The sequence below is a fragment of the Adiantum capillus-veneris genome, chromosome 7, assembly GCF_014529385.1.
Source record: "Adiantum capillus-veneris isolate H3 chromosome 7, ASM1452938v2, whole genome shotgun sequence".
NCBI classification, from domain to species: domain Eukaryota; kingdom Viridiplantae; phylum Streptophyta; class Polypodiopsida; order Polypodiales; family Pteridaceae; genus Adiantum; species Adiantum capillus-veneris.
Window position 1 is genome coordinate 38,897,277 of NC_140937.1, and position 14,851 is coordinate 38,912,127.

The following is a 14,851-nucleotide window of genomic DNA, read 5'->3' on the forward strand; positions in this document are numbered from 1 at the left end:
AAACTCTGACCTAATAGGGTACAATATGAGTCAAAACAACATCTAAATACAAAAATTTGTGAAAACCACTCAAGGTACACTAGTTAGAGCTCTCTAAACCTCTTATCAAGCCTTATGCTATTTGTAGAACCTTCATGCTTTGGCTTGCCTTGTAAACCAAAGGAAAATGTGGAAGTTGGAAAGACGTACACCATGATATTAAGCTCTATGTCCATCAACATGATATTGCAAACGTAGCTCTCAAATATTGTGACACTTGTCTATCTTTCTTAGAGGAAAACCTGCATGCGTATGAAAGTAGTATATGTGGTTGCTTCTTTAGTACTCGGTTTGTGAACAATATGCAAGCTTGTGTGCACAAACCTTGCTCTATTATTCTCAGATACACTGATTTTATTTGTTGCTGCATATGTATGACAAATACTTAGATAAATGATTTTCATGTTTGCAATGTGTTAAGCCACAATGTGGTTCTCTACAAAGGGTCTAGAGGATTCATTTCAAACCTCATCCAATCTTGTCATTGTAAAAGTCTAAAGTGTTCATTTCTCATTGTAAAAGTCTAAAGTGTCCATGGAAAAAGGATGCTCAAAGTGGAGAACTAACTTTTCTTGTGGGGCATGAGCATAATGGAGGTGCCACTCATGATGTGTTATGATCTTCGATCATATCCTAATATGTTGCAAAAATCTATTGTTACAAGAACACAAGTTTTAGTGTCCTGCTTTTGATTCATGCTCTCTTCCAACCAACGGCTTTTTCACCACATAACAAAGTTCAAACAAATTATCTCATTGATTTTTTTTCCAATCAACTATTAAGGCTCTTATTATCACAAAAATCCTCTTTTGCCATCCAATTAGACCATCTTGCTTTATTGCTACACTTCACTGCAACAAACTTAGAACTAGCCCCTTTTTGGCATTGGCAATAATTTCTCCAACTCTTCTGTTTCAACACTTCTCTCTAGCAACTTGTTATTTCAACACATTCTCTTTAGAGCACAAGATGCTCAATACTTGTCAAGTAGATCAATTTGGTCTCGTGCGATTGTTTTGACTAGGTTGATATGCTCTTCTATCTTCTTTTCTATCTTTTTATCGGTAGGCTACAATGAGATGTGTTCTCGTGTAGGTTTGAATTCACAGAACAAGTTTATTCCCACATCATTGAAAGGAGATCGTGCAAGTTTATCCGTTGCTTTATTTACATCACCCAACCTTTAAAGGGTCCACAAAAATACAATAAAGAAGTTTCTAATGGCATTCCTATTTAAGCTTAAGCACTATTTGATGATGCTTGAGTGATGAGCTTTTTCTTTAGTGGATTCATGCAAGTGATGGTTTTGATAGATTTCTTGCAATCCTTGTAGAGTCTTTTAACTTCATGTTTTGGGTAACCTTTGAGGGTCGGGGGAGAGAGAGAGAGAGAGAGAGAGAGAGAGAGAGAGAGAGAGAGAGAGCCTTACGTGTGCAGGGCCACGCAACAGGACCCACTTTTCTCTTACGAGAACTCGCCACCTGTGGCATTTTCAATTTCCTTCTATCTGTTCCTTATGTAGGTTCTTTCTTTCGTTGCCTTGTTTGCTACTTATATGTATGCTTCGATGTTTGTGATTTTTTTCTTTTGTGCGTAGTGTTTGCTTTTGCCTGGTGAATTGTCTGGCTATTTGGTGTGCGCTTTGCATGTATGCATGTGTTGTGTGGGTGAGTGTGTGTTGTGCTTGCATGCTCCTTTGCTTGTTTTCTTCGCCTATTTTTGGAGTTCTTCATGTTTGATAATCTCCCTAATTTGTAACACTACATCTGTGGTAGTTTTTCCCCTATGATTTGTTAAGTTTTTGTCTCAACTCATCTATGACGTCTAGGGGCTTTTTGTAATGACTTCTAGCTTTGATGTATTTTGCCAGAATACTATAGGTAGATACATATGCGCATTAGATAGATAGAGAGAGAGCGGGAGAGAATTTTTAATGTCGTAGGAACGAAAGAGAGAACATACGGAGGAGGTAAATACCCAAGAAATAATTTACGAAATGGTAAATACCTAAGAAATGTACAGTAAAATCTGAGCCCAACAAACAAACCCGCTCTCGACGCCTCCTTCCGCTCTCTCTCTCTCTCTCTCTCTCTCTCTCTCTGTGCGCTCGTAAGCATGCGTGCAGGACCAGCTCATTCTCGGGACCAACTTTTTTGCACCTACCGAAGTCGCCCATCAGCGCGGAGCCAACTGATCGTCAGAATTTGCTCCTCTCTTTTACTTCGGATGTGAAGCTGCAACAGAGAATAGTTTGGAAGGGAGCTTATGTCATGTGCCCAGAGGGCAATGGACATCTTGAAGATGGGCACAAAACAGTGTCTTTTTTATATTGTTCGTTCTGCATGAATGGGTTCCATGCAAGACCGAAAACAGGGGCCTTCACGTGTTCTGATACAGCGCTTTCTAGTAGTGAATGCTGTGGTTGTGGTTTGCCTAGGATTGTTTTCCCATGATGCCACTTGTTTAAAGGCAATGATTTCTGCTCTCCATCTTGCGTTGCTAATTTTGCTTTCTGGAGATGCGCTGTCAGCAAATACGCACCGAATTGGCTCTGGTAAATCTTCACACTTCCATCATAACTGGATATGCTAGTTCATAGAAGTTTCAATCCACTTAGTTGCTTAAATTTCTGTCTTGAATTCAATGAGTTTCTTTTTAGTGAACCATATATTCAGCTTTTTTGAGGTAGAATGTTTACATTTGCTTACGGGAAGAGGAGAGAAGGGAGTCATCATGTAGATGGGCATTTGAAATCACTCATCTTGATTGTTTTAGGGGGAAGAACAATGGCACTGACTACCTTCTCAAAGCATTCAATTCAATTATCCTGATTGATCCTAGTTCTCAAAACACTTATGTTTTGCGGCTTTTGGGTCCATGGTTTTTGACTACCTTAAATATTCTGTGCTTGGGACCTGAAGGACTAATGGATGCTGTGATAGATCTATGTTTATTAGAGCACTAAAGGCTATCTGGATCAAGTTTGTTCATTGTCTTATGCATTGTGTTTCTATTTTGTCCACACATAATCCCAGAGTCAAAAAGTTAATGATGCTTGCAGCTTAAGAAAATTCTGGTTCTTTGCTCCTGCAAGATTTTGGAGAGTGTTTGCACAATTGCCTTGTTCCTCTTGCCTGAACCTTCAACAACTTCAAATTTAAATTCCAAAATATATGGATCATTTGGATAACACTCAAGGGGCACACGAGGTCCTGCTCTTGAAAGAGTAGAAGACATGGATTGAACCATGATCTTATTCGTCTCCGGGCATCTATTTCAGGCATGAGCCTCTTTTACTTCCTTCGCAATGCCTTGTCTCAACGACTTAGCATTTTAATATTTCGACATTGATAAGAGTCGCTTTAGCTAAGTTGAGGTATTTTGGATGGATGTAGGAATCATAGGCAGTATGAAAGTATTTTGGGCACACTATTCTAGTAACAATGGATTTAACAGGCATTCTAAAAGTATCAATTTGTTGTTGTATGGTTGCTGTGCATAAGGTAGCTTATGGATTGTGAGTTTTGGAAAGCTGGGCAAATTGAAAAATATTTCCTTTTTATGAACAGATAAACAACGCCTGGCTACTGAAGCAAAAGAACTTAGAGTGGATGGCTGTCAATGCATGAAAAGCCAAAATGCTGAAGCTGAGATTGATGTAACAAGTATTTCAAGCAGGATTGGGAAATTGTATGAAAATGAAATATGTTCTTGCAGTCATGACTTCAGGTTGCATCAGCAAGTTGCAGTTGCAACTTACAAGTCGTCGTTTGCTTACCTTTCAACACATGCGCACAGGCGATTTCACTCTCTATTTGCAAGGATAACAGAGGAACCAAGGAAGCATCGCTTTGATTCAAAGATCTCTAGGCCTTTTTATAATTCGAGGTCTAAGCATGACCAATCTGTTGCATCACCACCACGTGGTGCTCATGCTATGGCTCCTCCTTTTTCAGCTAAAGCGCCTGCAGCATCTCCTGTTCCTGGACCCCATCCATCTCATAGAAGACCCCATCGAGGGCATTCTCGAATTTCTATGGAGCCTTCTCCATCTCCATCCCCTGGGCCAGCAATAGTTACCTCCCCTGCTTACAGCCCAACTCCAGGTGAGTTGACTTTCTATTGATACCTTTTTCCTGATCATCTATTTGAAACTCTGGATTCTTGTCTTCAGCAGCTTTGAAGGATTTCTGATTGATGCCTTTTGCCTTAATGCCTTGCAGATTGCAGTGCTGTTGTTTGTGAACCTCCACTCACCAAGTCATCTTTTGTATCACAATGTAGCTGTGTACAGCCTATTGCAGTTGAATTGGAGCTCAGTGTGCCATTATATGCTCTTTTCCCTATAGTTTCTGTGCTTGCAGGGGAGCTTGCAGAGGGTGCCCTAGTCCATCCAAGCCAGGTTGAGGTAGTTGGAGCCAATACTTCTGGTCAAAATCCAGACTTTTCTATTGTAGATGCAAATTTCCTCCCATTACAAGAAGACTTTGATATTCTAAATGCAACAGTGATAGCACAGAAGTTTTGGAAACACGAAGTAGTTCTCAATAGAACCCTTTTCGGCAATTACAGTGTGATATACGTCAATTACCCAGGTATTTGATGAATCAATAGTTTACAAACTTGTGTCTGATTCCTTTGACATTTTTGTGAAGTCTCTTCTCATAAGTTCGTTTCAGGTCTCCCTCCCTCACCCCCAGCCCGTGGACCAATAAATGGTATGGCTGGGATTCAGAAGCCTTTTGGAGTCGACGTTGGTGAGCGTAAAAAGGAAAAGCTTGGAACACACACCATGGCAGTGATTGTGTTGTCTGCTGTTATTGCCATGGCAATTTGTGTTGCAGCAGTTTGGTTAATTCTTCTGAAGTGCAGACGAGTTGTCACATCTCCCACTTCTATGCCTAAATTAGTAAGCAGAAAGAACATACTGGGAGGTATTTTTTGTGCAGTCTTCTAAATGCTTATTTCTGTTTGCATTCATACTAAGGCCTGTGTGAGCATGTGCACACTTTCACACACACAGACACGCAAATGCATTATGGAATCTGTTGGACCCATATGGCTGCGTAAAAGGGTGCATAAACACAGGCATGTGCACACAGACACACATCGATTATTTGGTTAACAATTATAAGAGCTATGGAACTGAGATGTAAGTTTTAAATAGATCTTATAAGTTTTTACTTCAATTGTTTCAAATTTGACTGCTGCTAAAGCCTGGCAGAAGGGCACAGAATCTTTTGTTGCAATTTTGCAAAGAATCTTGTAGTGCTAAAGAGATAATGTCTTGTTTGACAGGGATTTTTTTGACTCAGTAATGCTTGTTTAATAGAAAAACCATGGTGAGTGGAATAGTATTTGACAAGCTAGCTGAGGTTGTACTCAGCGTGTGAAGAAGATAGAGCTGTGTGTGACAGTATCTGCGTTGAGCTGTACTTTTAGGTGTTCCACCATAGGTGCTGCATTCGGATCTGTCATTGCTTGAAATAGAAATTCTGAAATTGGATTAGGATATTCTATCTCAATGTTCAATCGATTGGAACATCTAGGGCGTCTGACATCATAATCTTGATGGGTTATTCCTGCTTTTGTTGACACAAGTGCAAGAAAACGTTTGGAGATCTTATCTAGCTCAACCAACGAGGGAGTTGAAATGTGTACGATTCCGAGGCAACTGTGTGAATCGATTTCTATCCTGCTGTCAAAATGGCACCTCGCTAGCTATCAAAATTCCTGCTTAAAATGGTTTCCCCATTGTCGAGTTTTTCTTTTCATGTGTTTTTTTCATAGGCTTGTTCTTGTGTTAGTAAACCAATCAAATCTTTATCAGACTAGCCTCGTCATGTAGTGTTGGTTCTTTTCAAGGAAGCGTGTGTTTCATCAAACACTTTGTGGAGAACAGTAGGAATCGCCATTGACAAGAAAACAAACTGATGTTGGCATTCTTGTCCTCTGTAATGCCAATGCAATCTTGTGCTGGGCTAGGCGAAAAAGAGGTGTGAAACACTCTTTTTGCACAGGATACTTCAAGAATTGTAAACAAGCTACCAGGTATGATTGAGTGTATATAGCAGAATGGGTTTTAAGAATTTAGAAAGGGCTGATTTTAAGACGTCAAAAGGAGATATGGGTATACTAACAAAGAAATCATGTAAACAGGCTAATGGCAGAAAGGCCAGTCTACTATTTGTAGGTACTTAAGACTATAACTGATCTAAAAAAATTGTTCAGTGGTTGTGTCACTGCCCAACTTGGGCCTCAGGTTCTTTTGTCCTTTTTTCTGGATACCCAGAGGACACACACATGTACGCCGTTCTGTCTCATAGCACGACTTCGGCCACTACAAGATGTTAATAAAGATTTCTCTCTCTTTATTTCTCTCTCAGATGATAAGTTTCTGAATACTGAGTGGGTCGCAGGTGTTCGCTCCTTGTTCTCAAGTCGTAGCTTCACATCAATCTCTTTCCCCTCAAGTGCCATTACATGTGCAAGCACGGCCAGATTATTTACTGTTGCAGAGCTGGAAAGGGCTACTAACCTGTTTGCACTTGAAAATATAATAGGAGAGGGTGGTTTTGGGAGGGTCTTTTGTGGTATTCTGGATGATGGAAGTGAGGTTGCTGTGAAGGTGCTTACAAGAGACAATTTTCAAGGAGGGAAGGAGTTCATTGCTGAAGTTGAGATGCTGAGCCGACTCCACCACCGTAATTTGGTTAAGCTGATTGGTATCTGTACCGAAGAGCACATCAGATGTTTGGTTTATGAACTCATTCCAAATGGCAGTGTGGAGTTTCATCTTCATGGTAGGTAGCTCTATGATCAGGCATCTTGTAATGGTTTTCAAAACGGTGTAGTGTCGGCGTGCATCTGATATGAATGTGTAATGGCCGTTTTCCTTTTATTTTATTTTGCCCTTACAGATAAAAGTGCATGTCCTTTGGACTGGGAGGCACGTCTAAAAATTGCGCTGGGTGCTGCTCGAGGATTATCTTACTTGCATGAGGACTCAAGCCCTCGCGTTATACATCGGGACTTCAAAGCAGCCAACATTCTTCTGGATAATGATTTTAATCCCAAAGTTGCAGATTTTGGGTTGGCAAAAATTGCACCTGATGGTGGCAAGGAGCACGTATCTACAAGAGTTATGGGGACTTTTGGGTAAAGCTTCCTTAACAAAATTTGTGCTAGAGAAAGCTTCAATCAATGCTAATCGTCAAGTAATTGGTGTTGTGATGCAGATATGTGGCCCCAGAGTATGCCATGACTGGCCATTTACTTGTGAAAAGTGATGTTTATAGTTATGGTGTTGTGCTACTAGAGCTGCTATCTGGGAGGAAGCCAGTAGATATGTCACAGCCCCCTGGTCAAGAGAACCTTGTGACATGGGCCCGGCCTCTTCTCACAAGCATGGAGGGCTTGCAAGTGCTTGTGGATCAGACCCTGAAGGACAGTGTCTCGTACGATAGCCTGGCTAAAGTGGCAGCCATTGCATCTATGTGCGTCCATCCAGAAGTCTCTGATCGCCCTTTTATGGGTGAAGTGGTGCAAGCATTGAAGCTTGTATGTAATGACTTTGCTTTGAACGATAGGATTGAATCTGGTAAGTGTAGTCAAGGGGATGATTGCTCACTTGACAACAACGATTTGCAATCTGGGCACTATTATCTTAACAAGAGTGCTGCACGGGATGATGCATCATCAATGACAATAAATTATGACTCTGGATTGAGTTACGAGGAGCTGCAGAGACCTTTTTCGCCATCTTCATTTTTTTCCGACTCAGGTATATTGACTCACACTCATGCCAATACCACTGGAAGACATAGCTTATCTGGTCCCTTGAGACACAGCCATTACATGCTTGCATCCATTGGAACTGGCAATGGAGGAAGTATCAGTGAACCGACATCTTTGGACGTACGTCTGACAATCAGGCAAACATCATGGAACCATGAAACGGTTCATCAGTCAAATTTTTTGCGGATTTAGGGAACTGTTTGGACATATCATGGCTCCTTCAGTTTCCTCAATTCATTTTACGACGGCCTTGGAGCACTTTGCTATGGTATTATTTACTGCTGGGCTGTCTGCTTCCTGCTGATAACCTCTTACTGGCCTTGTCAATACCACCAGCCACCTGTCTTTACTCCTTTAAAAAAAACTCGGATTTCTCAGATGGAGAATTTATGGCTGCTGCATGACAAACCAGGTCTACAACACGTTGCAAGATAGAAAGCATTGACAAAAGCTTTTTTAAAATGACGTGATTTTTTATTGCCAACTTAAAGCTGAAGGATCATGAGAGACCTTTCCCTTAATCTATGCCCCCTTGATGACTGATAGACATCCATGTACACTTAATTTTGTAAGATAGCCATTGGTGATCATTTGAGAAAAGGGTGCTCCCATCCATATCCTTTGTGTAAAAGAACTTTATGAAGGTTGAAACTCCAATTGGGGAGTAGTAGATATGCAAGAGCTTGTTCCTTCCAGCAAAATGGTGAATACAAGAATTGGAATTGGTATAGTTGTGTTGATGGCAAAGATGAGTATCCAAAGATGATAGCATGACCCTAAGAATGCTGCTGGAAAACTCGAGTCCACTTGCTGAGTGCATAAAAGGATTAACACTTCAACCAGGTTGGGGAAATCTGTGGCAAGAGGCGTCACATTTGCAAGCTAGCGAAATCAAATCCTAGTTAGCCTTTCCTTTGGGGGAGCAATTGTTTTTCACAGCCAGACTGTTATTTGTTTAGTTTCTGTTAAGTACTGTCTACACCACCACCTTGGACAAGGAACTCATTGCTACAGCTTCAAGGCGTATGTCTTGAGGTTTCTAGATCTTATCAATGTTGTGTTGGTCCATAGGTGCCATCCTAGGTTCAAAATATATGTGATATCGTTAAAGTCGAGCATCTCAAGTGAATGCATAACTTTGAGCTCAGTTGTCAATTTGTCATTTATAGATTTTTTTTTTTCCATTTGTCATTTATAGATAATTTTTTTCATATTTGTCATTCATAGGTATCTCTGAATTATCTGAAATGTTAAACTAACTTGGGCAAAGTCAATTGGGGCATACCTAAGAAACCCCTACCCCATTGTAAATGTAATATACTTCATTGCTGGAGTTGATTGGTTTTGAGTATTTATATCTAGGGACAAAGATAGCTTGCTTTTCAATCATGAGGTTAAAAAATACGCTCTAGTGATTTGCGTATTTGTGCGTGCATGCACGTACTATTTTTCTTACAAAGAAAATAATACAGTGGATGACAGTTTGTGTGTGAGAGAGAAAAACTATGATCTTATTAGGCCAGTAGATCACCGCAAGCTTCAAAGAATGGAGGAAAAGAGGAGAAATTATGCTTATAATTATAAAGTACTTAGGTGAGGATTGCAAAAGATGGCACTTAAGGTTGCTCTTCCTCTCCAATGTTCCTCTCGTTTAAACAAAGACAACAAAATCGAGATAATTTTGATAATACACTTGTGCATGTTCTACACTACAAGTGAGCAAACATATAGCACGCACAATCGTTAGATAGGGAGGTAGTGCTATTATCTCCTTAAAAAATAATCACCAAAAGACGTGCCCTCCTTTCCGATAGTGTGGGGGAAGAGAAGTGAAGTGTTAGAAGCTAGGTTGGGGCTTCCAATGCTTGAATACTTAGGAGCAATACTTACGTTGATATCAAAAGCTCCTAATCTGTAATATAATTGTATCGATGTATCCATTCTCTTTTCTTGGAAGAAAAATTACAAGTGAATAAGAACTTGTACCAATATCTTTGAAAAAACTCGATAAAATTCACTAAATTGCACAAAAAAGAGAGTGATTGCACTGCAAACAACACATCAACTCAGATCAATGTAGGAATATGGAAAGAAAAAAGAGGCCGAGTGAGACGATTTTGAAGAAAAATATAGTCACCGGATGAAAATTACCTTATTTGGAGTGGTGATGATGCCTATGACATCTTGTCCTGGGAGATAGCGAGTTAAGAAGCATGTGATTAATAATTGCATTAGGGAAGGTAGCATTTCCCAAGAGCCCTTGCTTATGAGAAGCTTTTCTTTCGATTATGACTTTCTAATATTGATGGCGAGTGAGATGTCTGCTTATGAGAAGCTTTTCTTTCGATTATGACTTTCTAATATTCATGGCGAGTGAGATGTCTGTCATCGGTGTAATTAAATGTAATGCCAACACGCATCATGAGGCCATCATGATGTGTTTGCTACATCTCATGGCCGGTACCTTTTGTTTGTTAAATATGGATTGTCGCCAAGTTGCTGCCAACATCACCAAATTAGTCAATATGATGATTGTGGGGAAGATGAGCTGCAACAACACCTTCCACATTGAGCACAACACAAATCACATGTGAATGAGCTTGCATGAGAAAGGCTCTAGAGCAATCACAAGAAGTTTTGAACAAATTCTCCAATAATTCCCACATTGTAACTTACCTCAACATCATGAGCTTCTGTGAGGGAGGCACCACATAACTAGCTAGGACCGATTGGGGGCAGGGGACCGCCGGCTCGGTGGGAGCTTCTGTGAGGGAGGCACCACATAACTAGCTAGGACCGATTGGGGGCAGGGGACCGCCGGCCCGGTGGGGGGGGCCGGGGGTCCCCTGCCCCCAATCGTACCTAGCTAGGTATGTGATGCCTCTCGAGCAGAAGCTCATGATGTTATGCATTGTATGAAAAACGCTGAAAGAATACAGGAAGCTATCAGATTGATGATCTATGTGCCAGGATGGATGGAAAATAGACTTTACCTAGAAGAGAGCTGTAATTGTGTGGCAGCTATATATTGAATGGTCGCTGGCCAGCAATGGATGCTGTATTGCCAGGCATGTCGCGTAGGTTCTTCACCTCCTCCTCCGGGCTCAGCTTTCTTTTCCTTGCACATGATATCAGGTTCTAAGTCCCGCTCGTGGGCGGGTCTTCGCAGCTTCTTGTTATGTCCCGATAGAGCCGTTTAGTATGGGATGCTTCGTCTGTGCAGAGGAGAACAACACCCACTACATCGCCTTTTCACCCGCTAGCCTCATCACTATATCACACGTGCATGGTCAAATGGGATCAATGGTGGAGGAGGAAAAGACGACGCGCGTCGATTATGGACCGTCACATTTGAGGTTTGCCCCTAATTTATCAGTTTGTCAGAATTTACAAATTTGCCCCGAATTTACTAATCGGCCCATGTTTACAATATGACATACTCGAATCCCCTATATTTCAACGTATGCATGAGGGCATAATGGTTAGTGCACATGGCTTGTGGTGGGGAGGTCGGGGATTCAAGACATAAGGCGCGGATCGACCCGAATTTACAAGCCTGTCCGAATTTACTTTTCTTCCCGAATTTACCAAATGCGCATATGACGGCCTAGATCACCTCAACCGTCGATCCCATTTGAGCATGCCCGTGCGAGATAGTGTGGAGGCCCGCCTGCGCAGGTAATTAGAGGGCTCCCCCATAGACCCTCTAAAGGTGCTATTAGGGAAGCCTTCAAAAAAATAATCCGTGCTTCATAGGCTTCGACAAAAGTGAGGGGCCCTTCACTTCAAATGTCTCACTGAAAATGTAAGGGGTCCTTCAACCACCCCCTACACTTGAGCAACGCTTTTGTAATGGTATAGAAGGCCAACGAGGCAGAAAAAGAAAGTTTACTCTCAATTTCTTGGTGCAAACGATTTTAAACTTGTTGTTGAAGGGCTTATGGGCATACCAAGCAACTTTTATAGGGTCCTTTACATTCAAAAGGGCCCTTTTTTAAAATTTTGATTTATGTGGGTTTGATTTAGCGATGATATAGAAAGTGAAACAACAAGAAAATATTGCATTATGTTGGCACCATGCGGTTAATAGGCTATGGGGTGTGCATGACAGTATTGGATGACCCTCCAAATAACCCCCCCCTAAAGGGTCCATGGGGGAGGGCTCTTGGACCAAAAGGTTAAGTTAGTTCGACTTTAAAACTGGAAAACTTAGGCAGGTGGCACATATGTTGTGAATTGTACGAAGAGAGGAATGTGGTTAGCTATCAATAATTTTGCAGTGATGAATCAATATCCCAATTTTTGATTCTCAACAAACTTTGAGCTATGACAATAGGTAGAAGGGTTTGCAACTTAAAGCAATTCTTGTGAAAGCCATGATATTGGTAGCAACAAAACTTGCTACTATTATGATTAGCTCTTCAGTTGTAACATGTTAGGACAAGATCATGCCTATGATTGCCCAAGGTGCCGATGGGGCACTAGCTGGATTGGCATCAATTCTCCTATGTCACACATAGTCTAGTCCACATGTCATGTAATATTGCAAACGAGGTATCCAATTCATCAACTGCATGCAAAACCCAATGCTCGAGAGCTATTGTAGAGACTGTTGATTCAAAAATTACATGCACAATCCTTTACAAGATGGGATAGAAATCAATTCCTCTACCTTTGTGATGTTCCTTGCCTTGAACACTGCCACATCCAAAGTCTCTTTGCTTTGGATTTTTTCCATTTCTTCATTGAAATCTTCAGGTGTCTATTCGATCTCTATGTCCTTCATAGCTATTGTTATCTGAAAGGGCTTGGACTCTCTCTCTCCTCTACTAGAATAAGACTTAAAAATAGCAAGAATGCAATGTCTTCAAATCACAAGTTCACAACTCTACTTTCCATGCCACTCACAAGGGTTACAAAACTTCTTTCATTCATCTGGGAGTAATGCCAATTGCTTGGACCCTGTGCTCTTTGTTAAGGTTCCTACTTTGATTATATTTGAAAAGTGTACATAGCTCCCAGCATTGTGCTTTTTTGTAAGGTCAATGTAGACCTTATAAAGGTATGAGATCTCGTTACTGGACCCTTCAAGGAAGCTCTCCAATTGAAAGGGAACATTGAAGATTTTCATGACATAGGCAAACTTTGATAACTGATTGACTTGATAAAATAGGGTTATCAATATAGCATCAACTATCTCTTCAACCTCCTCAATGTCCATGCCTTCCAAACTCCTCCTGTTAGAAGGCTTCCCTGAAAAAGAGGAAAAAAATATGTATAATACTAATTCTACCCATCCATCATAGTCATCACACCATCTTCCCTATGCATCTCAATATCTTCCATTGTTAACTCACAACATAGACTTTTGTGAAGGGTGTCTCCCTGTGTGATTTTAGTATAAGGGGAGGGCCGTTTGATAACACTAAAATAGCGTTAGGAGTGCACCTTAAAAGAGGGAGATTATCTACGCATTAGTTTTTTTTGAGGAAGTGTGTCCTCCTTACGTGAATATAGCTTGCACTGAGAGGCATCCGCTTACATGACTTTTACGTAAGGATGACGCACTTCATATTGAAGAAGATTCAAATGAGCTTTGATGGGGCTTTGATGCATTTAAAGAAAGGTGTCCTCGTGTGAATTTAGTATGATCAAATAGGACTCCAGAGACACTGGAATTTTGTAAGGAGGACACCCTTGGAGTCATAAAGGGTGCAAGAAATATTTGTTGAAATTCGCGTAAGGAAGACACCACATAAAAGGTTGCAAAATTAAAAAAAACACACGTTGATGTCCTTCAAGCATATGGAATGAGCTGATCACTTGACAACTATTCCAGGTTAGAAGTTCAAAGTCAAATGCCAGCTCAAATCATATAGGACGAACAAAATTAGACTTAAGATGAGCATAAGGAAACTCGAAAGACAATTGAACTGAAAGAGTTGATATATATTTAGAAAGAGAAGCGAGAAGTACAACTGAAATGGAACTGACTGTTGGATTACAAAAGAGTACAACATCGCTAGGTTGCAACAGTCCGACGACAACAATTACACAGCAACTGCAAAGTGGTAGACCCCAAAATGGAAGTAGCGGGTCCTATTTATAAATGCATGTAATGGGTTTAGATTTTGAGGGGTGCACCTTTAGGAAACTATCCATATAACATGCGTTCAAGGGTTTAATAAAAAACCCCTTTCCTTACATGCTCAAGGTAATAAAATGACCCCTCTTTCTACCAAAACTTATGGGGTTTTCTCTAAAATCAATTAAAAAACCCCTTCTGTTGATATAATCCTATTAGAATTTTAAAATTTTGGCAATTAAAAACCCCATTCATTTGAACTCTTGTGGTAACTTACTGGTCTAAAAGGTGAACCCCCCGAGGTTTAGAGAGACTTTTCATTGTACAGTTATTGCCCACCAGTAGTTACTACTGAAGTTGGTAATCTAACTATGTACTGGCGCTTCTATAGAGTAGTTCCTACTATCTACAATTATTTCCTAGTAGTTACTACTGAAACTGGTAATCTAAATACGTTTTGGTGCTTCTATAGGGCATTTACTACTATCTACATGCTCCCCCCCTTTCTTCAAACTTTGACATATCCCAAAATTCCAGATCCTACATTGTTGTTAGAGTTTGCGCTTCCGTTTATCTAGAGCCTTCTTCGGGGTAGCCTTCTGTTCATTTTGAGGTGGCATCTGAAGGATGCTTGGCTAAACCTGACTTGGACCACTAGAAGAATTATTCTCTTTCTAGATAACTTTATAAATTGCTTCCTGCTCCAGTTATTGTCTGTGCTCTATTAGCATCTTGACTTCGTATGGTGTGAGAACATTCCAGGTCTTGGTGTCTAGGTCTTACAGAGTCTTCTTTCCTTTTGTAAGCCTTGCTTGAACCAGCTTATGGTAAATAGGGGTGGTATGGATCCACCTTGCTGAATTTGGCTAGCTGGTTTTGATACTAGGGCTTCGAAAAGGACTTCGACCATCTCTATGAGCTGAGGTTTAG

The 14,851-nt window shown here is 40.7% G+C and overlaps 1 protein-coding gene across 3 annotated transcripts; it reads left to right on the plus strand.

Annotated features, from left to right (window-relative positions):
* The first annotated feature begins 1,447 nt into the window (after window positions 1-1,447).
* LOC147453709 (receptor-like serine/threonine-protein kinase ALE2) lies at window positions 1,448-8,983 on the plus strand. Of its 3 annotated transcripts, none has more exons than XM_086515812.1 (8): window positions 2,455-2,593; window positions 3,101-3,319; window positions 3,609-4,145; window positions 4,263-4,634; window positions 4,719-4,973; window positions 6,459-6,842; window positions 6,960-7,197; window positions 7,278-8,983. In XM_086515812.1, exons 3-8 carry the CDS (start codon window positions 3,665-3,667, stop codon window positions 8,026-8,028), a joined length of 2,481 nt encoding a protein of 826 aa, XP_086371938.1. In that variant the 5' UTR covers window positions 2,455-2,593; window positions 3,101-3,319; window positions 3,609-3,664; the 3' UTR covers window positions 8,029-8,983. The 3 variants fall into 3 exon arrangements, with proteins under 3 accessions (XP_086371937.1, XP_086371938.1, XP_086371939.1); XM_086515813.1 differs by having other exon boundaries at window positions 2,456-2,593; window positions 3,134-3,319; XM_086515811.1 differs by lacking the exon at window positions 3,101-3,319 and having other exon boundaries at window positions 1,448-2,593.
* The last annotated feature ends 5,868 nt before the right edge of the window (window positions 8,984-14,851 follow it).